This window comes from Bos indicus x Bos taurus, chromosome 19, assembly GCF_003369695.1.
Source record: "Bos indicus x Bos taurus breed Angus x Brahman F1 hybrid chromosome 19, Bos_hybrid_MaternalHap_v2.0, whole genome shotgun sequence".
Classification (NCBI taxonomy): Eukaryota; Metazoa; Chordata; class Mammalia; order Artiodactyla; family Bovidae; genus Bos; species Bos indicus x Bos taurus.
In genome coordinates this window covers 63,199,595-63,224,303 of record NC_040094.1, presented here as the reverse complement: position 1 = coordinate 63,224,303, position 24,709 = coordinate 63,199,595, and the positions used below count along the sequence as shown (strand labels likewise).

Genomic DNA, 24,709 nt, shown 5'->3' with positions numbered 1-24,709 from the left:
CTTGCAAAGAGTGAGCCTTGAGTCTTAGCCCGCGTCCACTGTGAACCTCTGAAGCAGTTTGTGTCCTTTCGGGGGCTCTGAAGAGCTCCAGTACCTTAGTCCTTTATGTCTCAGTGCAGAAAAGAACTCAGATGCAATGTGACAGATACGAAGTGACTTGTTAGAATAGGACGCTTGTGAGGTTTACAAGCAGGCAGGCAAAGGGGTGCCATGGCCCAAGAACTCACTGGGCTACAGTTTTATGATCACGGAAAAGTGGGGAGGGGAGAAGAGATTCTGTGACTCGTGAGCAGACGTCATGCTTCCAGCCTCAGCTCCTCCAGGTTGAGCAGGGGAGTTTTATGGTCCCTATGTGGTCAAGCCAGGTCCACAAATGACTGGTTTTTATTGTTCAGAGAGCTTGTCCTGGGGCTCATGAACTCACTGAGCTCCCGAGTAGGATGTGGGGCTCAGGGCAACCTTGTTTTACTGTTTGGGGGCACGACCAGGGCTTCTGTTGGTGGTTTTGTTGTGAAGCAAGCGTGCTTTGCCTTTCTGAGCAATCACTGACTTACAGGGGTCTCCCACATTTCTTCTCACCATCCCCTGTGGGGGTAACTATGTCATCACCTGCTCTGTCCCTTCACTCTGTGCCCATCGGTCTCAGGTGTCCCCTCCCCCGCCCCGACCTCCTGTACTTGTTGAACTTGTGTCCACGTTCCCAGCTAGTTCCTGGGATGTAGGGAGCGTCTCCAGCTCAAGTCAGCCTCCCCTCCACTGATGAAGCCAGGTCCCTGGCCTACAGACCAGCTTGATTTAGTCAAATGAAGGAGACAGGGAGCCCGAGTCCTGCTGAGGGCTCCCTGTCACCAGCTGCTGAGGAGCAGGCTTGGCAGCTGGATGCCAAGGGCACCAGCTGGTCCCCAAGCCCTGAGTTTACCTTGGGCACTCAGAGGAGCCTCACTTTCAAAGACTTGGTTTTTGTTCTTACTGATTTGGTTGGGTTTCATATTAAGGGGCTTCCGTGGTGGCTCAGACAATAAAAAATAACCTGCAGTGCAGGAAATGTGAGTTTGATCCCTGGGTTGTGAAGATCCCCTGGAGAAGGGAATGGTTACCCTCTGCAGTGTTCTTGCCTGGAGAATTCCATGGACAGAGGGGCCTGGCGGGCTACAGTCCATGGGTCACGAAAGGACACAAACTCATAGAAGAGGAGACGGTCCTCAGAGGAGGGACACGCACGCACATGCACACATGCTCCCTACCTCCCTGGAGGACGGCGGCCTGGTGGGGGCTGGCCTGGTGCTGGGACGCCCTCTCGGTGGTCTCCCGTCTATCACTGGCTCCCCGGCCTCATGGCCTCACGGTACATCAGGGGCCCAGCAGGTGTCCCCTGCCAGCTGCCAGTGCTTCCTGTCCCCCCTAAGCCATCACCGATGGGGCCCGTTTCTGTGGAAGCCACTGGAGTCCAGCTTGGCCTCAACATCATGGAAGAACATGACGCCCGAGGGAGGCTGTGCTGGGAGCTGGCCGAGGGGGGCGCTGTGCCGACGCCCACCCCGTGCGCCTCGCCTGCGAACCTGGCCTCGCCCTCCACCTTCCCCACCTCCCTTAGAAGATGCTGCGGGAGGGAGCGGCCCCTTCTGGGTGGGGACTTGGTGAGGAAATCATTAGAGGGCTTCTGAAAAGAAGAGCCTCAAACGCACAGCCTTAGAAGCCAATGCCTTTGAAGGTGCGCTGTTTTGAGAGGGGCCCCAGAAAGGGGTCCCAAAGGCCGAGTCTGCTCTCTCTGTGTATGGGCCTGGCCCTGGAGTTGGGGGTGGGGATGGGACCCCAGGATCGCAGGAGATAACAGATAAGACCAGGCCGGGGGCATGCGGAGCAGGGTCCCAGGGGCCTCTGCCCCCTGACTGCCGAGGCCCTGTGCACCCTGAAGCCGCAGGCCTGGGGGTGCCCAACGCAAGCCCTGTCCCGGCCTCTGCTCTCTGGAGGAATAGAAGGGGCTTGCAGCAACTAGGAGCACCATGGCCCTGAAGAAATAATCCGCATCTGGGTACAATTACTGTAGCCTGGTTGAGTTTCTTTGTTTTTTTTTTAAAGCGATCACAAGAAAGGATTTCTAATTCATTTTCTCCAAACTTTGTGGAGATCTTGACAAAGTTCTGGGTTTTTAAAAAGAAAAAAGAAAAAATCAAGTCTGTGTCTCTCCCTAGGACTCTCCACCTTCCTCTGAGTCATCTTGTGATGATGGAAGGAAAATCCCTGTACTTCACTACAGGGACTGAGCGAAGAGCAGTACATTCCACGTGTGATTGCTGGTGGCACAGTAGCCGTCTGTGTTGGGAGGGAGGGAGCCCAGTTTATTTTGGGGCCCCGGTGTCTGGCCGGGAGCGCAGAGCGGTGTCCGCACGCAGCGTCTGCGGGAGGCACCTTGCTCTGCTGGGGGGTCTCAGTCACGCCGTCCCTGCCGTGCGGTTGCAGCCCTCACCTGGTGATGCAGATGTGTGAAGACCGCAGAGATAGCAACACGGGATGGGCAGGGGCACAGAGGCTATTTAAGCCTGTTTGGGCTTTTTTGATCTCTGTGGTACACCTCTTAGATGAAAAACCCGTTCAGCAACCGTGTCCTAGGTCCTTAAAAAAGGGAGTGTGGACAAAGCTGTGAGCTTCAGCCACGAGCCACACGCCGGGCAGTGCTGGGGGGTGGGCGCCGGGGAGGCAGACGGGCCGGCCCTGCTCTCAGGGGGCTTGTCACCTGCACACGCAGGACAGGCCTTCAGGAGGGAAACACACCAGCGCTGTGCAGTCACCCTGATAACCCTGCCCGAGAGCGCCTTGTGTTTGCTGCTGGGTGGTTTTCTGGAGAGTTAGCATGACCCCAGTAAAGTGCCCTCTTACCAGGACCCCTGTAAACAGCGCCCCCTTACCAGGACCCCTGTAAGCATCGCCCTTGGAAGGTGTTTCCAGCCCGGGGCCAGTGGCTATCTGAACCACACGTTGTTTGAGGTGGACCCCATTTCCGTGGAGGCTGTGACACCCAGCTGGCTGGGAGCTTCCCGGTTCCACCTGACGGAGCCCTTGAGGACCGTCATCTCCTCCATCCTTCTTGTTGCTCAGTCGCTCAGTCATATCCGAGTCTTTCAGGACCCCATGGACTGTAGCCCTCCAGGCTCCTCTGTCCATGGGATTTCCCAGGCAAGAATGCTGGAGTGGGTTGTGATTTCCTCCTTGAGGGGATCTTCCCGAACCAGGGATCAAACCTGTGTCTCTCGCATTGGCAGGCAGATTCTTTACCACTGAGCCCCCTGGGAAGCTCCATCCTGCTTTGAGGCAGGGGCCTGTCCAGGAGATTGGAGCTTGGGGCCACCTGACCACGGGGAAGCATTTTCTTCCACTCCCCTCCTGTCCCGCCCGTAGTGGAGACACGGCAGAGTGTGTCTCCTCGTGAGTGCTCGCACCAGCCACCCCTCGCCCGCCTCTGCTCTGGGAGGACCATGGGCCTCTCGTGGGCGGTCCCCTCCTCCCTCTTCCTCCTGCCCTGCTGTCTGGAAATGCCACACTGGAGACATGGACACCAGTTCCAAGTCATGGAGGATCCCCCGGCCTCCTGGCATCAGCACCGAGAATCCGGGCAAGGAGGGAGGGGCCAGGCCCCCCCACCCTCACAGGTGGGCCAGCGAGGCCGGAGCGGCGGGGCCAGGCAGGGTGGCCTGGCCCAAGGTGTCCAGTGGGCTCACGCCACACTCCTTGTGAGCACTTCCTGGTCGCTGCTCGGCCACCTGACGTTTCCGAGATCTGGCCTCGCTCAGTCCGGCAGGTTGGGGATCTCTGCTGCCATCAGCTCCTCCAGGACCTGATGTGGGCTCCACGTGGCCGCCCCGCAGAGCATCACCCCCACCTGGGGCTCCATCACTCCCTGGGGGGCCTTGCCAATGACTGGGTGGCAGACAGTCCTTGACCACCTCCTGTACTGGCGGGGGTGCGGCAGGGAGGAGATGGGACCCACCCACACTGAGCCTGAGCTGATGGTGGTGCTGGTTCAGTCACTCAGTCATGTCCAGCTCTTTGCAACCCCATAGACTGCAGCACACCAGGCTTCCCTGTCCTTCACTCTCCTGGTCTTTGCTCAAACTCCTGTCCGTTGAGTCACTGATGCCATCCAACCGTCTCATCCTCCGTCACCCCCTTCTCCTTTTGCCCTCAGTCTTTCCCAGCATCAGGGTCTTGTCCAGTGAGTTGACTGTTCCCATCACTGGTGGTAGCTCTTGGTTTCTTTAACGTTTTAAACTGAGGGCCGGGTTAGGCCCTTTATAAGGTCTGTTCTGCTGTGAAGTGTTACAGCGCTAAGTGTCACTTGTCTGCTTTAAACTGAGGGGTCGGGTTAGACCCTTTGTAAGGTCTGTTCTGCTGTGAAGAGTTACAGCTCTAAGTGTCACTTGTCTGCTTCGTCGCTGCAGCCGGAGGGCAGGTCCCGAAGGCAGGACCCCCCACACACACCTTCATTCCAGCCCCGGTGCCCACCCTCCTCGGGGCTCTTCTGCCCAGCTGTGCAGCAGCTCCCTGCCCGCCCCCGACCTCAGTCTGACCCAGGCCCCCTGGATCCCACGGCTGCTGGGAAAGCCTCAGGCCTCTCCCCCACCCCGCCGCCACCCAGGGTGGAGGACCTGCTGCTGCGCTTCGCTTCCCTGGCCCCCACCCCCGTGTCCCATCCAGGGTCACCGGGCCCACCGGGCCCAGGGAGCATCCCCACCACCCCACCAGTTCCTCCACCGGGGAGCCCGGACACCCACCATGGGTCATTCGTCCTGGCTCTCACGCTGGAGTGTCTTTTGACACTGAGGCTAGTCCTGTGTGAAGAAGCAGAGAGACGGGCTGAGGGGGAGTCATCCGGATGGGTCCCACACCCACTGGCTGCGGTTCTGTGATCCAGGGCCCCCCGGGCACATCTGTGAAATGGGCACACGACCTCTTCACCCTGGTGGCCTCGAGGATCAGATGAGGTCGCGTATGTAAAGGGCTACCTCACTTCGTGGGCGGGGATGCTCCGTCTGCAGACTCAACTCCTCTGTCATCCGCTCGCCTCCCCTCCAGTAGCAGTCTCCTCTGGAAGTGTCCCTTGAGGACTCTGAGCCCCCCTGAGCCACCTCAGGTGCAGAGACGCCCCCTGCTCTCTCCCCAGGGCAGGTCAGTGGCTCCACGGGCCCCGTGAGCCTGTTCACTGCCCAGAGGGTCAGCGGGCCCTGGGCAGCAGGCGGGGGACTGTCCCAGGGTCTCCCGGGCGCCCCGGGCTGGGGCGAGAGTCGGGGTGCGAGCTGTGCCTTTCTCCGCAGGTCCTTCAGGAGGAGCGACCCCGTGAACCCGTACCACGTGGGCTCCGGCTACGTCTTCGCACCGGCCGCCAGCGCCAACGACAGCGAGATATCCAGTGACGCGCTGACCGACGACTCCATGTCCATGACGGACAGTAGCGTGTAAGCGCCTTCTGCTTTCCCCCCACGCGCCCGGCTGGCAGTGTGGCCCGCGGGAGCAGCGGGGCAGGGTCCTCGGCCGGCGTTGTGAAGCCCACCCGTGTCCGTGTGGGCGTCTGTTGGCTGGGACGGGAGTGAGCCGCCGGCGTGGCTCAGCTTTAATGCGGGAGGGTCCCTTGGGAGGCTTAGAGCCTTGAATGGGGATCGGAAGGTGTCTTCACAGAAGACACGTGAACTAAGGTAGACGGTTAAGGGCAGCGCCTGCAGGCTCCCTGAGTGCAGACGCCCCCTTCTGCTTGTCATTTCGCCACTTTCCCTGTGGGCAGAAGAGCTTGGCGGGTCTTGAATCCAGGTGTTGCGTCTGCAGAACGGACAGGTGGGAGGCAGGGGGCGCGGGAGGCTGTGTCTGGGCTCAGTGACAGCGGAGTCCAGAAGCCCGAGTGCTCCCCAGGCCGCTGCGTGTGATGCCCCCTCTCGGATGGTTCAGTTCAGCAAGTGCCAGTGTGGTGCCTGCTCTGTCGCTGGGCGCTCTCTCCAGAGTTGTCTCGGATCCTGGCTCTTCTGCAGATGGACAGCTGGGGCTCCTGAAGGCAGTCCCAGCCATCAGGGTGGTCAGATGAGGTCAGCGGGCCATGGGCAGGGTCATGCTTTGAGCTGGAGGTCGTTTGAGGTCGTGCAGTGGTGACTTCTGTGGACGGAGAACAAGGATGCTCTGTGAGTCTCAGGTGTGTGGGGGTGGGGCGGTGGCATGGACCAGACATCCCCATCTCCTGCCAACTTTAACGATTCTGATTCAAGAGGCTCAGAGGTGGAGCCCAGCTGGGAACCACCACTCTAGAGGTGGTCTTTGGAGAGTCTTCCTCACACGCTCTGGAGTAGAGTCTGCTAAGGGGGCCGCTTTCTGCAGGCAAGCCTGTGCAGCTGTAGTTGCTTCTGGCACACGTGTTTCCAGTCTGTCCCTTTGCCTTCCCAAGACTTCCCAGCTCTTCTTCCAGTTTGCTTGAAATGATCTGGTTTCCATTGGCCAGAGATCTGTTGCTTGGCCTGCGGCATGGAGCCAATTGAAAGGAAAGTGGACGGGTTGGTTTGAGACTTGACTGTTGAGTTTCCCGGTGGCTTTTATTGTATCACCTCAGATTCCCCCGTTAGTAAAAGGAGAGAGACGTTTAAGGTGAGATTTAATACAAGAATAGCTCTTTGGCTTGAGTGAAATGGAGAGAGGGAAGCCGTCATTCATCCAACATGAAGAGATGAGGGCTCTTACAGAGGTGAGGTTTCCATCGTTATTATACTTGGAAAGTACATATTTCTTAAAACAGTGTTTTTGCTCTCTCCTTATTAAATAGTATTAGACAAGATGTATTCTGTTTCTTGGTCCAATAATTAATCTGAAGTTCTGTTTTCATACCACGTTGTAATATGATCTCACAGAATTCAACATTGTATACGGCTTTCTGCCCCCAGGAGGCTTCCCTGGTGGCTCAGACAGTAAAGGATCTGCCTGCAATGCAGGAGACCTGGGTTCGATCCCTAGGTCAGGAAGATCCCCTGGAGAAGGGAATGGCAACCCACTCCAGTACTCTTGCCTGGGAACTCCCATGGACAGAGGAGCCCGGCAGGCTGTAGTCCGTGGGGGTCACAGAGTCAGACACGACCAGGAGACTGACGTTCCCACTTTCACACTTTCTGCCCCGAGAGGCACCGGTGCCTCCCCCGCCCCGAAAGCACGTCTCTTTCCTCTCGGCCACGCTGCTCCTGTCCTTCTCTGCCTGTGTGCTCGTTTCTAGCACCACTTTCCCTCTGGTTCTTAACTAGAGTGTGGATTGCATGGGAGTCAGTGTTACGTGTAAAACAGGAGTTTAAGTTGGGTCTGAATGAGGGTATTGAGTGAATCTCCTTAGTTAAACATAGTTGACTTAAGACTGTGAGGCTTCTATTTAGTTTTCTTAGAGATTATTTTTGGCTTGCCTCCTGCTCTGCGTCACTGAGGTGTTATTCTGGGTTTGGGATGAGGTAACTTGGGTGTAGTCCCCATACCTGGCTGAGCCTCACAAGACCCAATCAGAAAAACTGGCCACCGCTCATGGCTCTCAGATGGGGCAGGAAGGCCTGGTGCTCCTGTAACTGCTCCCGTCAGAGACAGAACTGAGGTCCAGCCCACAGGCCCCTGCCCTCAGCCTGCTCCCGCTCCCCCCATGAACAACCGCAGTAATAGGACCAGTTGACAAGGAGATCTTTGAGCTACCCTGAGTCTCTATTTATTAGTGACCACACAGCTTTCTTTTTTAATGACTTAGTGAAGCATTAGTTGCTCGGTCATGTCTGACATTTTGCGACCCTGTGGACTGTAGCCCACCAGGCTCCTCTGTGGACTTCTCCAGGCAGGAATACTGGAGTGGGTCCCTGTTCCATTCTCCAGAGGATCTTCCCGACCCAGGGATCGATCCCAGGTCTTCTGCGCTGGCAGAGCCGCCAGGGAAGCCCTAATGACTTGGGGCTGGGGTTGGGGGGAAGGTCTAACTCCTCCCCTGCCCCCTCTGCCCTCCCCCTCTTCTTTAGACCCTGCCCGGAAAGAAGGCATCCTCAGAGGTGACTTCAAAGCCCTTACCCTCCCCCACCTTTAGCTAAAGCGCTGTGTACTTAAGGTGCCCAGAGCTCAGGAAGAAGTGAGCTGTCCTGGGTCAGCATGTGGGCCAGGAAGGTCCGGGTGGGTGGGGAGGCTGAGGCGGACCCCTCACGCAGCAGCTGCTCTCTAGGTGCTCACAGTGGGTGCCCTGGGTCCCAGGTGGCAGGACCTCAAGGCAGGGTCTGCTCCCGCCTTGGCATGGCCCCCTTGAATGGGGATGAGTAAACCAGGACACCAAGGCTGAGGGTTGCGGGGGGCCTGGGGCCCTGAGGCCCACGCCCTGGAGCCTGCCTTCCTAAGGTCAGTGCTGGGGGCATGGGGCAGTGCGTGGCTCTGTTCGCCCAGCCTCGAGGGCAGCTTGCTGGGTGCAGCCATCCGTCCCCAGTTCCACGTTCTGATGCCCCTGGGCCCACAGTTCCCATCAGCGTGGGGCCGCCTCCCGCTGCCTACGCAGGGGTGCACAAAGGGTCTCAGGACGAGAGCTGCTCTGACGGGCGGGACTGGGCTTGGAGATCCTAGGGGTCCCGGGCCCATCGCCTTGGCAGACACGGAAAGCCCGCTGGGCGAGGCACTTTCTGGCCGCTGGCCCGGCGCCGGGCGGATCCCTGGCTGGGATTCGACCCTCTTCAGCTCGGCCAGTTGCGGCCCGGCACGGTGCGGAGCGCGGGGGATGAAAAGCTGAGCTGAGGCGCTTTCAGCCCATTGTCCACTTGGGGAAGCTCAGGGGTGAGAGGCAGCAGGCCCCTTTGAAATCTCCTCACACGAGTGAATAGGACCCCCGTAAAGCATGAAAAGGGCCCTGGCTGCTTCTCCAGGGCACAATAGCCAGCAAGGGATTGGCCGCCCTGCTGGGGGCTGGGGAGGGGCGCAGCTTGGGCTGGGGGGACGGGGGTCACGGGCCGCCTTCAATAGACTCCAGAAGGCTGGAGTTCATTAGACGCAAGCCTGGGGAAGCCTTGGTCTCATTTGCCACAGAACCAGTGAAGTCTGGGGACCTCTGCCTGAGGCTAGGGAGAAGTTGGGCTGGGCGGCCTTGCCCTGAGGGTATTCAGGGAGCCTCGGGGGCCAGAAGGCCAGGGCCTGCTGCCCACTGCTGGTTCCCCGCTAAGCAGAAAGTCCCATTAAAGATGGCTGGGGATTTGAGTCTTTGCACAGGCCTCTGAGAAGGCCATTTTACGAGCCTGTTGTTCCAAAACCTACATTCTCAGAAGAAATGACTTTTTTTAATCTTTTTTTTTTTTTGAAAGTTAGACTCCCAGCCAAGTCCTCAAGCCCAGTCCTTGGGCAGAAGGATTGGGGGGGGAGGGTGGGCTGGATACACCAGGAGCAGTAGGTTCCTGCCACCCAAGTGTGGCCTCTCTGTTAGGAAGTGAAAGTCGGGAGGCCAGCGTGGAGGTGGCACCCTGACTTCTCTCTCTGCACAGAGCTGCTTCTGAAGTCAGTGTCTGCTCAGGGTGTCACAAAATCAGCCCGAGATGCATTTCTTGCAGAGGGTGGTCCAGGTCATTTTATTTATTTTTATTTCCTTTTATCTTATTTATGGGTTTATTCTGGTCCCCGGGGAAAGCGTCCGAGTGAACTTCACATAGTACCTTATCTTACAAACCAGCCCTTTGATGTTGGCTGTGATCAGAGGCCGCCCTCGGAGTGGTGGCCAAACGGAAATGCAAGTGGACACGTGTGCACGTGAGCCTGCTATTTCAAAGCTCCCGGAAAGCAACATTCAGGTTAGGCCGGGCACGGCCCAGTCAAAAGGCTAAGCTAATTGGCTCGGCTTAAATGGCAGCTAAGTGGAGTCCACACTTCAAAACCGTGCTCCCCAGAAACAGCTGGGCCCGGCAGCAGGCTCGCTAGCTAAAATGTTTATAATTAAAGGAGACTGTTCAGGGACCAAGACTTGGGCGCACATCAGCTCACAGTCCTGAGAAGCCAGGAAACTGATCACAGACTCTCATAGAGCCTGGATGAAAAGAAGAGAGGCCCCTTCTGGAATGAGGGGCTGTTTTGGTAGAAGATTCTTGGCTGTGGGGAGGAGGGGGGTGGATTAAAGCCACATTTCCCTGAAGGCGCCTGGTAAGCCTCTGAGCTGGGTTAGAAGCTCCCTTTTCTGCGCTGGCCACAGGTTTTCGCGCCGGCAACCAGACCCTCCACCTTCCCTGGGTGCAGGGGGCTGCTGGGTGCTGGTCGCAGGGGTGTTTCCAGAACTCACTCGTTCCTCTGCCTTCAAGTGGCCCGTGACGTGCCCCCCCACCTCCCTTTCTCAACTGCCTCCCCAGCTCACCTTTCTGTCTCCTCTTTTCTAAGGAAGCCTTAGCACTGCTTTCATCTTGGGAGGCAAGGGGTGAGGTGCCGAGGCTGCCAGAGGGTGCTCAAGGTCAGAGCCTTGGAGGGGCGGGTGGGGCCCCTATGTGCCTCACAGGGAGATCCTGGTGTGTCCAAGAGAGTTGCTGGCAGGATGTGGACCTTATCTTGTAGTCCTGGGGCAGCAGGAGTTGGTCAGACAAGCATGAGACCCAAGCTGTGGGTCCCCACTGTGACCCCCACCCCACAGGTGATTTTAGGTGGGGGCAGGGAAACCACCTGGGCTTCCCAGGGGGCGCTAGTGGTGAAGAACCTGCCCGCAACGCAGGAGACACAAGAGATGCGGGTTGGATCCCCGGGTCAGGAAGATCCCCTGGAGGAGGAAATGGCAACCAGTCCAGTATTCTTGCCTGGAAAATCCCATGGACAGAAGAGCTGGCGGGTTACAGTCCTTGGCGCCACACAGAGTTATACCACAGTATTATACAAGGAGACCTGTTGGCTTTCTTAGACACAACTGATGCTCCCCCACCACTGACAAGCCAGGGGCCTGATGACGAAGAAAATGCCAGGGAAAGGGAAATAGCCAAGCAGCTCATTCCAACATTTGCTGCCTCGAAGGATGATTCAGTACGCAAACGTCTGAACCCCGAGGCTTTTGTAAATAAATGGCTTCCGAAAGGAAGAGCTTTGGGGATATAATCACACCTTGACCATCCAACAGCTTCCAAGAACAAAAGTCTTTTAAAAACGTCCTCACAACTCCAGGTCCTGCTCTCAGTGAAGACTGGGCGGAGTGGAGGAGGATGTGGTGGTGCTGTTTTTAAACCTCTTCCATTTGCTTTCCAAAAGATATAATGATGGGGACTTCCCCTGGAGGTCCAGTGGTTAAGACTCTGCCTTCCAGTGCCAGGGGTGTGGGTTCATTCCCTGGTCAGGGAACTGGGATTCCTCCATGCCACAGGGTGAGGCCAGAAATTAAAAATAAACACAACATTGTAAATCAACCCTACTTCAATTTTAAAAAATAAAAATATAATCATAATATAAGGGCCTCTACTGCCTCCCTATCTTTGCTCAGAAATCACCTTTGTGGCAAGGACTTGACAACCCGCCCCCCCATTTAAAACTGCAGCTCCACCCCGCCAGCTGTCCTTGCTCCCCATTTCCACAGTGCGTTTCATCATAGTACTTACCACCTTCTCACTTACCGTGTTGTTGTTTAGTTGCCAAGTCATGTCTGACTCTTTCGCAGCTCCATGGATGGCATGCCCGCCAGGCTCTTCTGTCCATGGGATTTCCCAGGCAAGAATGCTGGAGTGGGTTGCCATTTTCTCCTCCAAGGGATCTTCCTGACCCAGGGATCGAACCTGCATCTCCTGCATTGCAGGCAGATTGTTTACCACTGAACTTACATACATTTTGCTTTTTATGTTTCACTTGCTATGTGTTAGAACACAAGCTTTATCAGGGAGTCATCTGCATGTTTTATCCCCTCCCCTCACTGCTGTCTTGCCTGGAGCCTAGAATAAGCGCTCGCACATAGTAGGTGCTCACTTAATCTGGATGACTCACGCAGAACACCCGGAAGTAGGGGCTTTCTCTTTTACGCCCACCTTGGTCATGGATCTGAGAGTCCGATGGTTGGGGGCAGTGGGATTTGGAGCTGAGGGAAGGGAGGAGGCCAAGGACGCCTGCTGGTGACTGATGGGAGGGAGACATTCGGAAACAACCCGAGGTTGACTGGAGAGAATTCTGCACCCCTGCACCAGTCCGGCTTAGTCTTCTGTGGGCCTGGTCCCCGTCCTTTCAGCACCGCCTGATGTACTTTAAGGCCCTGGCCCCCTGGTTCCGGGTAATGCACTGCGGTGGTAGCAGACCACTGGAGGAAGCAAAGGGTCTCAGTGTCCTGCTGGGGGACCCTCCCTCCGCGTGGGCCCACTCCTAGGACCAGAGCACAGACCGGAGCTCTTTCCAAGCTGGCGCTTCTTCCCTGAGCTGGAGCCGCTTCCAGAGAGGCCTGAGGGGCAGGGCGCCTGGGTCTTGGCTTGACGTCCCCTCAGGGTCCACCGTGGCGCCCAGGGACAGGGGGCGGGCGGGGCGTCTGTCCTCGGTGGGAGCGCCGGAGGGCGCGTGTGCTGAGGCGTCCTCGTGAGCCGGTGGGTCCTGTCCTTCGTCTCCCTTAGAGATGGCGTCCCTCCTTACCGCGTGGGGAGTAAGAAGCAGCTGCAAAGAGAGATGCACCGGAGCGTGAAGGCCAACGGTCAAGTGTCCCTACCTCACTTCCCGGTGAGTGCACCGGCGCGGTGGGGGGGGGGATCTCGTGGGGGCGGGGCCCGGTGTGTGCGCCTGCGCGGTGGGGGAGGGGGAGTCTGCTGGGGGCGGAGCCTCGGGGGTCTGCTAGGGGGCTCATGGGACGGGCCCCGTGAGTGCACCTGCGCGGCAGGGGTGGGGTCTGCCGGGGGCGGGGCCTCGTTGGGGGAGGTCTGCTAGGGGCTCGGGGCGGGGCCCCAGTGAGTGCACCTGCGCGGCAGGGGTGGGGTCTGCCGGGGGCGGGGCCTCGTTGGGGGAGGTCTGCTAGGGGCTCAGGGCGGGGGGGGGGGGGGGGGGCCCCAGTGAGTGCGCCTGCGCGTAGGGGGGGGGGTGGTTCTGTGGGGGGCGGGGCCTCGTGGGGCAGTATCGTGGAGGCGGGGCCTGGGAGTGCAGTCTCCAAGTGGGTCAGCTCCGGGAACTGGAGGAAGGGAAGGCCCACCTGAGAGGTGTGACGGGGTTCATCAGGGTGTAACCCAGCGCAGAGGACCTCACAATGACCTATGCAACCCTCTCCATTTTCTCAACAAAGAAAGAGTTCTCTAAGACAAAGAAACCAAGGGGTTCCTTCCCAGAAACCAGGCCCCAAAGGTGACATACGCTTTGCGTTGGGCGGCTCTGTTAGCTCCTTCACAGAGACCAGACCCGCGCCGGGCGCATCGTAGGTCTCCCTGAGCTCTTGTTGACTGACTGACTGAACCAGGAGGCTGGCGGAGTCTGCCTCCTGCCGGGGCCAGTTACATCCCCGGGCCCTCTCCTCGTGTTGCCCGCCTGGCTCTGTCACTTCAGTCAGTGTTCCTCTTTGTACCATTTCTGCTCCAAAGCCCTGGAGATCAGTTGTCCCTCCTGTTTCCAGCCCCAGAACATGGCTTAGTGCCTGCCTGTTGAGTCTGCAGTCAGTGTTTGAGGATCCATGAGTGCTTCTTTCTGTGCTTGAGACGAGAGGCCAGCGGGGTGTGGAGGGCTTTTCAGGGACCTCCCTGGTGATTTCCAGGTCCTGGAGGGCAGCCAGCCCCCGGCCCCTGCACGCAGGGGGCCACCCTGCCCTGTCTAACTGCTCCCTGGGGAAGGCAAGAGAGTGCGCGGCTCAGAGCAGCATCTGTTTCCGAGTCCTTCCTGCCAGCCACAGAGAACCCAGCTGGCTCACTGGTTATGTCGCATATAGAAAATCAGCTCATGGGGAACACATGTATACCTGTGGCGGATTCATTTTGATGTTTGGCAAGACTAATACAATTATGTAAAGTTTAAAAATAAAATAAAATTGGAAGAATAAAAAAAAAAAAAAACACTTTCCAAGTACTTAAGTAATTTACATATATCTAATAAATTAATCTTATAAATATGTTAAAAAAAAAAAAAATCAGCTCGTCAAGTTGCTGGTCCCATGTTGCATTAGTGTGTAGACTGTTGCAACTTCTCTCCGAAGCTCCTGGAACAATCCAGGGCACTCAAATTTGTGAAAATAGCCGATGAAGATGGCTTTTCTGGGGATCTCTAGAGCCCCCCTTCTCAATCACCGTCTCCTCACCCCAATACAACAGTATCGATGCGATGTATATATTTTGATTTGGTGGAGCCAGGGTGCTAGGGGGGTTTTGTGCGTTTAAGAAAAGTTCTGTTGCCCAGGCTTGTAAATTACATGATTTTTGTCCTGGGGAGTGCAAACCCGCCTTCTCCAGGAGGCAGCACTTTGCTGGGGGTTGGGGGGGATGGTGCTGCATGGAGCCAGCCTGGGTGAGATGGCAGCCATCTCTAGATGGGCCCTCCCCTCCCGGAGTCCTGTGGCTCTGCGGTTGCCGTGGTGAGGCTCAGTTCATTGCTGAAGTGGGGAGATGCTGGCCTCTGCAGGTTGGCTTTCTGTTGCCCATCCCCCACCCAAGAAAAGGGCCAAAGCAGGAGGGAAGTGAGGGGAGGAGGCAGAAGGACCAGGGGTCGGGGTGGGGGGCTTAGGACGACAGGAGGGGACAGAGGGCCGGCGGCAGGGGTTCTCTGTCGGCTGCTCTTGGCAGTGTTCTAGTGCCTTTTTATATTCCACACTTGACTTGGAGATGTTCCCTTCTCCCTTGATAGATCAGCTTCAGGCAGCCAAACTCAGCAGTGTTCTGCTACTAGCCCGCAGCAGCTTTCTTCATTTTCTGTACAAAGAGATGGGAGGAGGGGTGGGCCAGAACGAGGGGGGTCGGTGCAGTGTTAGACAACACCACCTCAAAGGTGCACAGTGTGCGGCCAGGGAAGAAATTACCACTGCTTCTAATCTGGGCCCTGTGACGCCTTTATTTTTTTCCTTTTGCTCCCCCCTACCTCTCTTCCAATCTTATTTTTTCACATTCCCAACTCCCTTTCTGTTTAGACTCATACTTTTTATTCCTTGAGTTGCGCTCTCCCCTCCCCATTGCAGACAGCTGCCTTTTTTTTTTTTTTTTTTTTTGATGTTTGACAACAGTCTTTGAACATTTTCAACTTCAGAGTAGCGACTGATGGGCTGGTTGTACTACAGAGGGAGCGCACGCGGCTTCTCGGAGTGCGACCAACTGCTTGTGCCCACGGCGCACGGCCGGGGACCATGGCTCTCCATGAGACTGCGGCGCCGGCGCATAAAGCGGCCATGCCACCCGGGCCCCGCGCTGCCCAGTCTCCAAGCAGCCGTGGACCTGGCCGCATCCCGACGCCCGTTCCCCAGCCCGGGCAGCCCCCTGATCGCATCTCCTCCCCGTGCCCCGCAGAGAACCCACCGGCTGCCCAAGGAGATGACCCCCGTGGAGCCTGCCGCCTTCGCTGCTGAGCTCATCGCCCGACTGGAGAAGCTGAAGCTGGAGCTGGAGACGCGGCACAGCCTGGAGGAACGGCTGCAGCAGATCCAAGAGGTGGGGGCCGCACCGTCCCCCCCGCCCCGGATTAGCGGGGGAAGGGGCTCCTGCTGACCCGGGCGACTCCCAACCAACGCTGCCTTCCCTTCCAGGATGAGGAGAAGGAGGGCGTGGAGCTGGCACCAGGCTCACGGGAGGCAGGGCCCGCGCCACACGCGCTTTGCCTCCTGCCATCCAGCAGCTACGAGGAGGACCCGCAGACCATCCTGGACGACCACCTGTCCAGGGTCCTCAAGACCCCCGGCTGCCAGTCCCCGGGTGTGGGCCGCTACAGCCCCCGCGCGCGCTCCCCTGACCACCACCACCGCCACCACCTCCAGTCGCACCGTGCGCTGGCCCCGCCTGGGGGCCCCCTGCCCGCCGTGGCCGTCCCAGCCAGCTGCTCCCTCCTCGGGGCCAGGGGCTTCGTGAGCAGGCAGGCCACGAAGCACATCCACCACCACTACATCCACCACCATGCCGGCCCCCGGACCAGGGATGAGGCGGAGGCCGAGACCGCCCCGCGGGCGCGCTGCCCCTGCCCAGTCCCCGGGGGCGCCGACTACTCCTGCTGCGCCAAGTGCAAGAGCCACCCCGGGGTCCCCGAGCCCCCTGGGGCTGCCCAGCTTGGGTGAGTGACCCTGTACGAGGGTGGGGCAGCGGGACTTGGTGGCAGGGAGGGGCGGGGTGGCGGAGGCGGTCGGGGTTGCTGAGATGGACACGCTCCTCTGTCCCCACCAGCAGCCGGGGCGGTGCCCCCGCAAGACGAAGCACAGCGCCAGCCAGGGAAGCCGGGGCCCCCGGTGGAATGGGGTCCCTGCAGCCGCCTGGGGAGGAAGGAGACAGGACGCAAGTCGTGTGGCAGTGGGTGCTGGAGAGCGAGCGGCCGGGCAAGCCCAAGCCCCACAGGTGAGCTGCGGCGCGGCCCGCCCCAGGGCATGGGGGCGGACTGGCCACGCGGCCCGAGCCAAAGGGCAGTGGGCGCTGCCCTCCCAGGGCGAGCGGCTGCGCTGAGACCGCAGAAGTGCCGCATCCTGGCAACGCCGGGTGGTGGTATGGCCCAGCTGTTTTTTGTTTTTTGGGTTTTTTTTTGCTCTCCGGAGGCAGGATGAAGAGCTCGCTGGTGGAGTCACATTTTCCAGTTTTTCTAACCGCATTTCATACCCTCTCCGCCTTCCTCCTCCAGCGCCCAGAGCACCAAGCGGGCCTACCCCACGGAGTCAGCCCGCACATCCCCAGCCGAGCGGGCCGGCCGCCACCACCTGTGGGGGGGCAGCACTGGGCACCCCCGCGCCGTCCCCCGGGCCCACCCGGCATGCACCCAGGACTCCTCGGTGCCTCCCTTGACCCCGCCTAACACCCTGGCCCAGCTGGAGGAGGCATGCCGCCGGCTGGCCGAAGTGTCCAAACCCCCGAAGCAGCGGTGAGTGGACCAGCCGCAGCGGTCAGGGGAGGGGCAGGCCGGAGGACCCCTGCCTTGAGGTCCAGCCGCTCTGACGGGCTCACTGGATCTGGCCAGTTGTGCCTGCAAGGAAGAAAAGGAATCTCTGAAATTCCTTGCAAATCCCATTACCTGAGGAATGTCCCAGTCGGCTGGAGCTGTGAGACGAGCTTCAAGGCACCGTGACCTGCTGGGGATCCAGTGCCTGCATCCCTCGGCCTGAGCAGGCAGCGTGCAGTCCCAGGGGCCCAGGGCTTAGCATGGCTGGGCCAGCCCCTGGGAGCTCCTGTCCACACAAGGCCGGGGTGGGGCTTCCCCCGGGGGAAGTCGGAGTCTGGGGAGGCTGGTTCTCTGTTTTCCCTTGGCCCCAGGGATGGGGCTTCCCTCTCAACTTTTCCCGTCCTCAGGTGCTGTGCGGCCGGTCAGCAGAGGGACAGGAGCCACCCGGGCCCCGGGATGCCAGGCACCACACCCTTCTCCAGCCCGAGCCCGGCTTCGGAAGAGTGAGTGTCTTGGCCTGGTGACGCTGAGGTCCATCCAGAGGCTTTGTGTTTTCTGGGTATTCATGTCAGGGGTTGCAATTTTTGAAAACTTTTTTAGGCTATAAAATCATCTTGATTTTAACATCCAAGACAAGGAACAGTAAACCCAGATGGTGCCATAGATCAGAGTCTGGAAAACCCCTGTTCATGCAGAGGAATGCGTGGTGACTTGTAGTAACACGCAAGTGTTCCTTCGTGAAGTGGTGGCTGGCTCAAGGTCGCAAGCTCAGAGCAAAGCCTTTAGCCTCTGGTTAGAGAAACCCAAACACAGATGGAAAAGTTGTTCCTGTTCACCTGGAAGGCTAGCGGGTTGAAAACGTCTGTGTGGAACTGAGCAGGAAGGCCCTTCTGCCTGGTTGCAGAGACAGACGAAGGGCCCAACCTTGCTGTCTTGCGGGGGCCGGGATTGGGGGGTGGTGGGAAAAGCATCTCCCAGCCGGTGCCCCGGTTCCTGTTGTCGAGTTACACTCCTGTGAGTGACTGGACAGGAAAGCCAGGCTTCGTTTCGTTCCATGATGGGGTGTGAAAAAAGTGGTCAGCTGCTGAGATCTAAAGTGGTCGAAATCATTCACTTGTTCTTTCTTAGTTGCTCCGTCATGAGTAGTGTTCAAAGAGAGAAAAAAAATCTCTACAACGTTTTAATTGGTTGACCTTAAGTTGACCAGCTGTCTGGGCCTATTGCTTTTTTTTTTTTTTTTTTTTAGCCTTTCTGCAAAAACTCAGAAGTTGCAGTGACTGAGGCCTGATCCCCACACACCCCCACCATGGTCCCTGGCGTTCCAAGTTCACACCATCCCTGGGTAGAGGCAGAAACCACAGACCCTGATTGGGGCAAGTGTGGTGTCCTGGTCACTCTGGGAGGGTTGCTATCTTTTGGGGCAAGTTCCCTGTGGGTGCCCCGCAATGGACATTTCTCTGTCCTCTTATTGGGCAGCACACACATCTGTGTGCCCTGCACCGATGACCGGGGGAGGACCATGTGTCCAGCACGGTGGCTCCCCCAACGCAGGGCCCCTGCCCAGTGCCCTCAGCACATTCAGCTGCAGCCTCACCTCTGAAGACACCCGTTTGCAGACCTTCTGGGTGTGTGCGTGCGCTCTGACCGCTTTCAGATGCTGGACTTGTGGCTTTTCCATCTCGTTTTCAGCCACAAGGAGCCCAAGAAGCTGGCAGGGATGCATGCGCTCCAGGCCAGCGAGCTGGTGGTCACTTACTTCTTCTGCGGGGAGGAGATCCCCTACCGGCGGATGCTGAAGGCCCAGAGCCTGACCTTGGGCCACTTTAAGGAGCAGCTCAGCAAAAAGGGAAACTACCGGTGAGCGTCCTGGGGCTTTCCTCTGCTCCAGAGCCTGTTTGCTCAGAACCGAGAGCCAGGTCGCCTCTCGGCCCCCAGACCTGCAGGGCCCGGGGGGGCAGGCTGCCTGGGGCTTTGCTCTGTCTCCTTTCCTCCGACTCCCCCACCCTTGCCCCTCCCAGAGATAGCACAGGGCCGGGACAGGCTTTCTCTAGCAGGAGAAGGGGACTCAGGAGCCAGGGGACAGCTCGCTTTGTCAGGAGAGCCGGGCAGGAACCTGAAAGGGAGATCATGGAGAGAGCAGAGGAGTCGGGCAGGCGGATGAGGAGGCTGAAAGGCGGCCCTCAGGCAGGTCCGGGAGAGCCGTCCACACGAAAGGCCGGTGGAAACCGCCACCTGTGACAGGTGGCATCGTGCCCCCTCAGCTCTGGATCCTGGGTAGCGTGAGGCAGGGTGGCCTGAAGCGGACAGAGGGCAGGACCTGTGGGTGGTTGTGGGGGCACGGGGCTGCCCACTCTTCCTGCCGGGACCTGGGGGAGACGCCCCACCGTCCCCCCAGGCCTCGCCCTGCCTGCACGGTGCAGACCCCGCCCTGGTGTGCCAGCTCCAGGCGTCCAAGGAGGTCACTTTTCTCTCGCCTTGTCTGGTTCATCCAGAGTCCTAGCTGGCCTCGTCAGCTGCCTCCATCCCAGAGGAGTACACGGGTTGTGTCCCGCTGTGTCCTGGGTGCCGTGTGCAGGGCCGGGACGAGGAGTGGGAAGCAGTGGGGGGAACGGGTCAGAGAGGAGCCCAGCTCGGGCGCAGAAGCCACCACCCCAGTGCCCCCCCGAGCAAGGAAGGGAGTGTGAGAACTTTAGCATCCCTTAGCAAGTGACCTGCTGGGTGCACACCATCTCTCAACCTGGTGAGCCCACCTCCAGGGCCTGAGACCCCTGCCCTTCAGAGCAGGCCCTCTGCAGCCCAGAATGACTTGGTTTGCAGGGAAGGGAGTAGGACTCAGGGCCAGTGATGGGCCACAGGCTTTGGGCCGGGCTGGGACCTTCCTGGTTCACACCTGGCAGAGACAGTTCTGGAGATGAGCAGAAGAGAGAATGGGTCTGGCTTATCTTGCGCAGATCCAGGCGAGGATAGCGGCGCAGGTGCCCCTCCAGGGGCCCATCTGGATCTCAGCTTTGGCGCGGCTGGCCCTTGCGTGGGACCGTAGGTGACCTTCCGGGGGGCCCAGAGCACGGAGCAGGGCAGCCCCCGCTTGGGCACTCCGGCCACATCTGGCCCGGATCCTGTCTGTCCCGAGGCACGCTCAGCGAGCTGGGCTTTGAAGCCCCAGCCCTCCTCTGACGCGTGGACTCTGCACGCACATTCCTTGCTGATTGGATCAGGCTGTGGCGAGGGGGCCTCCCTGCCGCCCTTCCGGGCCGGAGCTGGACCCCTGGCCCCTGGTCTTCTCAGCCCGTGCGCTGCTGCACTTACCTTGCCTGCGCCGCCCCTCGTCCGCCAAATCCCAGCGAGGACAGGCCGGGGCGTGGGCTGCAGGGCAGGGCCCGGAGGGGAGCCGCCCTCAGAGGCCAGATGCCCGGGAAGCAGGGCCTGAAGCGGGTCGCAGTGGTGAGAAGCCAAGGGCTACGCCTTTGAAGTCTCAAGGTCAGGGCTCCTGGAGGAGGTTGCGATTATGGACACGGTCACCAAGAGCCTCTGCTCAGAGAGGCCGGGAAGCCACCCTGCTCTGCTCCGTGCTGACCCCGAGGGCTGTGGGCCTGGGGTGCCAGGGCATCGGAGCCTCTCCAGGGAAACAAGACTGTTGTCTCCCCCCAACCCCCATCCACAGTGCCCTGTCTCGGCGGCCACCCAGGACCGGCGTCTCCAGCGCTGACCCCTGCAGCCCAGCCCCTTGAGTACCTCCAGCTGTCTCACCGTATCTAGCCTTATCGGCTTTGCGAGTACTTGGCCTGCCTTCACTGAAGAGCAGAGACATTTAGCTCTAAGCCAGGGGGCTGTGGGAAAGCTTTTTAAGGAGAAAAGATAAAAACAGAGGCCCCCCATACCCCTGAGACGCGGTTGCTCGTTTATTGTTTGAGAAGCTGTTCCCCTCCCCCGGGGGCCTCTGCTGCCTGAAGATGACAGCCTTCAGGGGCGAGTTTAGTCCGTCTGCGGGGTCTGCCTGGCAGGGGCCGGGGGAGGCAGAGGACATGGCACGGTGTCCAGGCAGGGGCGTGGGTGGGCCAGGCGGGTGGGACAGCAGTCGTCCCAGACGTGACCCTCCTGGGACAGGCTGGTCATCTGCGCCAGTGCTGTCAAGTGGCTTCAAGAAGGAAGGCCGGAGTGGGACCCAGGCCTTTCCATCCACACAGGATAGGGGCTTCTGGCGTTGGACCCTGGGGCAGGGGAGCGAGGGGACCGGGGCAGAGGGCAGAGTCGCGGGGCAGCCTCGGTGGCCCCATGAAGCAGGGAGCTGCCCACCTCCCGTGGTGGTCACAGTGGAAGCAGCCAGTCCTGCTCCCCAGCTGTGCCCGAGCCCCTGGCTGTGCCCAAGCCTGGTCAGGCACTGGTGGGTGGGGAGGACCACAGGTACCAGCCTCCCACAGGCTTCACAGAATCAGATGGCTGAGTCTGGGGGCTCTTTGAGGGCCCCTCTCCCCAGGCTGCCCCTGCAGGTGAACTCCAAGCATGCTTTGCCCGCCCCCCCCCGCCCCCCAAAAAAAAAACTGGGGAGAAAGAAGCAGCTCTCTTCGTCAGTCCTGGACTGCAGGCTGCAGCCTTAGCGCTGGTGGCAGCTATGGAGGGGTGCGGGGAGGAGGGGCCTGGCCCCCGGCCTCCAGGCCGCCCACTTGGCTTTGCCCTTCACCCAGCCCAGAGGCTCTCACGGCAGATCCCACTGGTGATTTCCCTGCCAGCCCCATGCAGCAGCGTTCTCAAGACCCCTTGGTCCCCCCTCTTGTTGACAAACTCTTCTCAAGACGTGTAGAAAGTGCAACTTCACCGAGCACGTTGGGTTTTCCCTTTAAGGTATTACTTCAAAAAGGCGAGCGACGAGTTCGCGTGCGGAGCGGTGTTTGAGGAGGTCTGGGACGACGAGGTGGTCTTGCCCATGTACGAGGGCCGCATCCTGGGCAAGGTGGAGAGGATCGACTGAGCCCTCCTCCGCCGGGGCGACCACGACCCCACCTTGCGAAGCAAGAGTGAAGATGCGGGACGAGTCCCACGGGGGCCTTCGGGAGGGCGGGGTCGGCCTTCGCGGCTCCGCCCGGGGCTGCAGAGAGGAAAGCCGGAACTGCTCGCTAGAAACGGGACCACTCGGCGCCGGCGATGCTGACTGCCGGAGAGGCTGCCGCGTGTCCTGGGCGACCCCCCGGGCCGTGAATCCAGCCCTGGCTCACCTGGACAGGAGTCCCTGCGGGTATTTATTGAACAGGCTTCCCGCGCCCCGCGTGTGGACGCGGGAGAGGGATTTTCCTGGTTCTCTGTCACCAAGAATTAAGCTCCGCGTGAAGACGGACCGTCCAGGGTGGCCTGCCGCCGGCACACGCGGAAATTGGTGCATTTTCCGCTCCCCCGCGACCCCACCCCACGCTGCTGTTTTTTCATGTAGGTCTGGAGGCCTGGTGTTGAGGTCCTGTCAATTGGATGATCGTGGCGGGGGACGAGCCTCCCTGGGGCCGAAGTCCATCCTGTGACTTCTGGGGCTCCCCACCAAGGCCCAGCCCCTCCACCCCACGGCCGACGCCTGCTGCAGCCGTGTGGTTCGCCTTGTGATTTATGGAAATAGCGGTCCTGGTCCTCGGCGTTTGCTACAGATTGCTCTCTGGACCCCAGCCATTCTAGAAGCTACTCCTCACCTCACCCCCGCCCTGCAAAGCAGCAGACAGCTTTGGGAAGACTGGCCCGAGCACCCTCCCTGCAGACACCTTCCTGTTGGCGTTGGGGTTTTCACGTTAACTCATAGCTGTGTCGGCCGTTGTCCCCTGAGCCCGCGTCTGTATATATTGTATGGAGAGAGTATTCACCACTGTCTCTGGAGCTTGCCCTTGAATCAGTACAGTACCTGTACCTGCACGGTGCCCACGCCGTGTGTCGCCCTATATTGAGGGCTCCAGCTTTCCCTTGTTTTTTGAAAGGGGTTTATGTACAAATATATTTTATGCCTTTTTATTACAAGTCTTGTACTCAATGACTTTTGCCATGGCATTTTGTTCTACTTATACTGTAAATTATGCATTATAAAGAGTTCATCTAAGGAAAATTACTTGGTACAATAATTATTGTAATTAAGAGATGTAGCCTTTATTAAAATTTTATATTTTTCAAAATATCAGCCTCATCCTTGAGTTCGCGGGGTGGAACTGGGGGAGTGGCACCCTTTTGTATGTCAATACCTTTGCTTGATTTTTCCCACCTGGCTCGAATCCATTTCTCTCTGAGCTGGAGGTCTTCTTACCCGATTGGTGTTTTGGAAAATGATTTCTTCAAAGTGACTGGGTTGCTGACTGGCTGAGGGTTTTCTCATGTGGGAGCAGATGTGGACAGCATCTCTGAAGTTCTCCCTGTCTACCACCTGCTTCATCAGCCTCCTCCTCGCAGCAGCTATCTGCCACCCGGCCAGGTAGGTACAGGTGACCAGGGGCTGGGGTAGGGTCCTTCTGGGAGCACTTGCATCTCAGGTGTGTCAGGGGTGAGCAACCTCTGGAGATGGTGAGCAGATCGTGACTGCCCTGGGGTCAGTGAACCACATCCGTCCCAGTGCCCATCAGCCACCCTCCCCCGGCTGGGTAGATCAGATGGCGCAGTGAGGAGCACACTGCTCACAGGGTGGTTGTCTTTGTGGACTGCTCTTCACCCAACAAACATCCCCTCCCCCTGCGTGAGCACTCAGGGCTGGGCCGCATTTCAGATCCCGGAGAGCAAGTCCATGTAGAGGAGTCCTAGGATGAACCCTTTCTGAAATAAGGGGAAAACGTGTGTGGGGGGGAGTAAATGAGTTTGGGGTTAGCATATACACATATTATATATAAAACAGATAACCAGCAAGGACCTACTGTTGGGCTTCCCTGGTGGCTCAGACAGTAAAGAATCTGCCTGCAGTGCAGGAGACCTGGGTTTGATCCCTGGGTTAGGAAGATCCCCTGGAGAAGGGAAAGGCTCCCCACTCCAGTATTCTGGCCTGGAGAATCCCACGGACAGAGGGCACTGGGGGGCTACAGTCCATGGGATAGCAGAGTCGGACACGACTGAGCGACTAACACTTTCAAGGACCTACTGGAGCACAGTCTACTCAGCATCCTGTGACAACCCGTAACAGAAGAATCTGAAAAAAAAAAAAATATATATATATATATGTATATTTGACAGTCACTGCTGAACATCTGAGACTAATACAGTGCTGTAAATCAGCTATACGTGAAAATAAAAATTTAAATAATTTTTAAATTTAAAAAAGTCTACAAATAAATGCTGGAGAGAGTATAAAGGAAAGGGCCCCTCCTCCACTGTTGGTTGGTGGAATGTGAGTGGGTGCAGCCACTGTGGGCACAGTATGGAGTCTCCTCAGAAATCCGAAAGCAGTTATCACACAACCAGGACTCCCACTCCTGGGCACACACCCTGAGAAAGCCAGAATCCAAAAAGACATGTACCCAACTTCCACAGCTGCACTGCACACAATAGCCAACATGGAAACAGCCTAAAACCCATCGAGAGAGGGATGGGTGAGGCTGCGGTCCACACGTGCAGGGGGACACTACTTGGCCGCAAAAATGAAACCATGTCATTTGCAGGAACCAGGAAGGACCTAGAGGGGATCTTACGAAGCGAAGATAGTCAGAAAAAGACAAATACCGGGGGATATCACTTATATGTGGGATCTAAAATATGAGACAAATGAGTTTATCTACGAAGAGAAAGCTTT

The 24,709-nt window shown here is 58.5% G+C and overlaps 1 protein-coding gene across 2 annotated transcripts in view; it reads left to right on the top strand.

The window, feature by feature from the left end:
• AXIN2 (axin 2) overlaps positions 1 to 23,114 on the top strand; it is a 28,859-nt gene extending 5,745 nt beyond the window's left edge. Inside the window, exons 3-11 of one of the 2 annotated variants that reach the window (XM_027519230.1) lie at positions 5,310 to 5,450; positions 12,561 to 12,663; positions 15,411 to 15,551; positions 15,647 to 16,164; positions 16,278 to 16,442; positions 16,720 to 16,956; positions 17,382 to 17,477; positions 18,664 to 18,831; positions 21,814 to 23,114. In XM_027519230.1, coding sequence (XP_027375031.1) covers positions 5,310 to 5,450; positions 12,561 to 12,663; positions 15,411 to 15,551; positions 15,647 to 16,164; positions 16,278 to 16,442; positions 16,720 to 16,956; positions 17,382 to 17,477; positions 18,664 to 18,831; positions 21,814 to 21,940 — 1,696 coding nt within the window. In that variant the 3' untranslated portion in view covers positions 21,941 to 23,114. Of the gene's footprint in view, positions 1 to 5,309; positions 5,451 to 12,560; positions 12,664 to 15,410; positions 15,552 to 15,646; positions 16,165 to 16,274; positions 16,443 to 16,719; positions 16,957 to 17,381; positions 17,478 to 18,663; positions 18,832 to 21,813 lie in introns of both variants that reach the window. The other variant, XM_027519229.1, reaches the window with a different exon arrangement.
• The last annotated feature ends 1,595 nt before the right edge of the window (positions 23,115 to 24,709 follow it).